Source organism: Apis dorsata, unplaced genomic scaffold (genome assembly GCF_000469605.1).
Source record: "Apis dorsata unplaced genomic scaffold, Apis dorsata 1.3 scaffold_883, whole genome shotgun sequence".
NCBI lineage: Eukaryota > Metazoa > Arthropoda > Insecta > Hymenoptera > Apidae > Apis > Apis dorsata.
Window position 1 is genome coordinate 5,545 of NW_006263999.1, and position 1,724 is coordinate 7,268.

At 21.1% G+C, this 1,724-nt stretch overlaps 1 protein-coding gene across 2 annotated transcripts in view; it reads left to right on the plus strand.

Moving 5' to 3' along the window:
- Nucleotides 1-1,724, plus strand: part of LOC102671045 (ATP-dependent zinc metalloprotease YME1L) — a 6,291-nt gene extending 4,567 nt beyond the window's left edge. For both annotated transcript variants that reach the window (XM_006623316.2, XM_006623317.2), the window contains 4 exons: nucleotides 1-168; nucleotides 909-1,055; nucleotides 1,240-1,392; nucleotides 1,474-1,724. The exon at nucleotides 1-168 is cut by the window's left edge and continues 81 nt beyond it. In XM_006623316.2, coding sequence (XP_006623379.1) covers nucleotides 1-168; nucleotides 909-1,055; nucleotides 1,240-1,392; nucleotides 1,474-1,665 — 660 coding nt within the window. In that variant the 3' untranslated portion in view covers nucleotides 1,666-1,724. The remainder of the gene's footprint in view (nucleotides 169-908; nucleotides 1,056-1,239; nucleotides 1,393-1,473) is intronic.

The following is a 1,724-nucleotide window of genomic DNA, read 5'->3' on the forward strand; positions in this document are numbered from 1 at the left end:
GATAAATTAATCATGGGTCCAGAAAGAAAATTAAAAATTAATGACACCGAAACTAATAGTATTACAGCATATCATGAAGCAGGACATGCATTAGTTGCATATTATACTAAAGATGCACCTGCATTGCATAAAATTACTATTATGCCTCATGGACATTCTTTAGGACACGTAAGTATTATAATATATATATATATATAATATATATATATAATATATATATATATTAGCGATTTTATTCTATTGATATTGTTACAAAATTTTTAGAAATAAATTATATCTAAATGTTTATTTTTTTTTCTTAATATAATAATTCATAATTATTATCTTATTTTCTTAATAATATATATATATATACAGAGTAGAAATGCGATATATTTACAATATATTAAATCAGTTTTTTTTTAAAAATGATAAATATTTTAAAAAGATAATAAAGAAAAAAATTTTTACATTTTTTATGATGAACATGATGTATAAGAATTTTTTATATTTATAAATGTAAAAAAAAAATCATATATATAATATTATTCAAGAAATGAAAATGAATCCAATTTTTTAAGAAATATCATAAATTTGTTTATGCCTTATGAAAATTAAAAAAAAATATATTAAAATAAATTTAAACATGTATCATATTATGGCCTTTAAAATCAGACAATGTCAGAAATGAATGAAATAAATTGAATTTTATACGATTTATAATATTCCATTTAAAAAATTTCATTTTTGTTTCTTAAATAACACTGCAAATATGAAAAATTCACATACATTATTATGTTTGTCATAAAAAACATTAAAAATTTTTTCTTTATCATCTTTTTCAAAAACTTATCATTTTCAAAAAAATTGGTTCAATATATTGAATATTCTGTATATATATATATGTGTATATATATATATATTTATAGACTGCATTTTTGTCTAACAAAGATCAAATTCATATAACAAAATCAAAATTATTGGCTCAAATGGATAGTGCAATGGGTGGTCGTGCTGCAGAAGAATTAATTTTTGGTCCTGATAAAATAACAGCAGGAGCACAAAGTGATTTTAAGGTATTTTCAGTTTATTTTTAAGTTAATAATTTTTTTCATATTTATATGTATGTACATTATAAAAGTTAAAAATTAAATATCTAATTACAAATGTTTCTAATATTATTTATATATAACAAAATAAAATATCATATAAGAAAATAATATATTATATTATATAATCATAGATAATTATATTTTTTAGGCTGCAACTTCTATCGCAGAAGAAATGGTAAATTTATATGGCATGTCTGAAAAAGTTGGTTTTGGAGTTCGCATGGGAAATCGAACAGACGGATATCCATCAGGTCCGAATGCAAATGATCTTAGTGATAATGAAGTGAAACGTCTTTTACAAGTAAATATTGCCATCATATGATGTTAATTCCATGGCATATAATATTCTATAATATATATATTAAAATATTTTTTATTTTAGGAATCATATGAACGAGCAAAAATGATATTACAAAAACATGCAAAAGAATTAAAAAAAGTAGCAGATGCTTTGCTTAAATATGAAACATTGAGCTCTAAGGATGTAGAAGCTGTAATTAATGGAGAAAAAATTTCAACTGAAACTTTAAAGAATCAATCACGAATTATAGATCCATCTGAACATGTATTATAATTACCGTACTAAGATTCAATTTAAAATAATAAGCAAAATAAATTATTTGGTGCAGTATC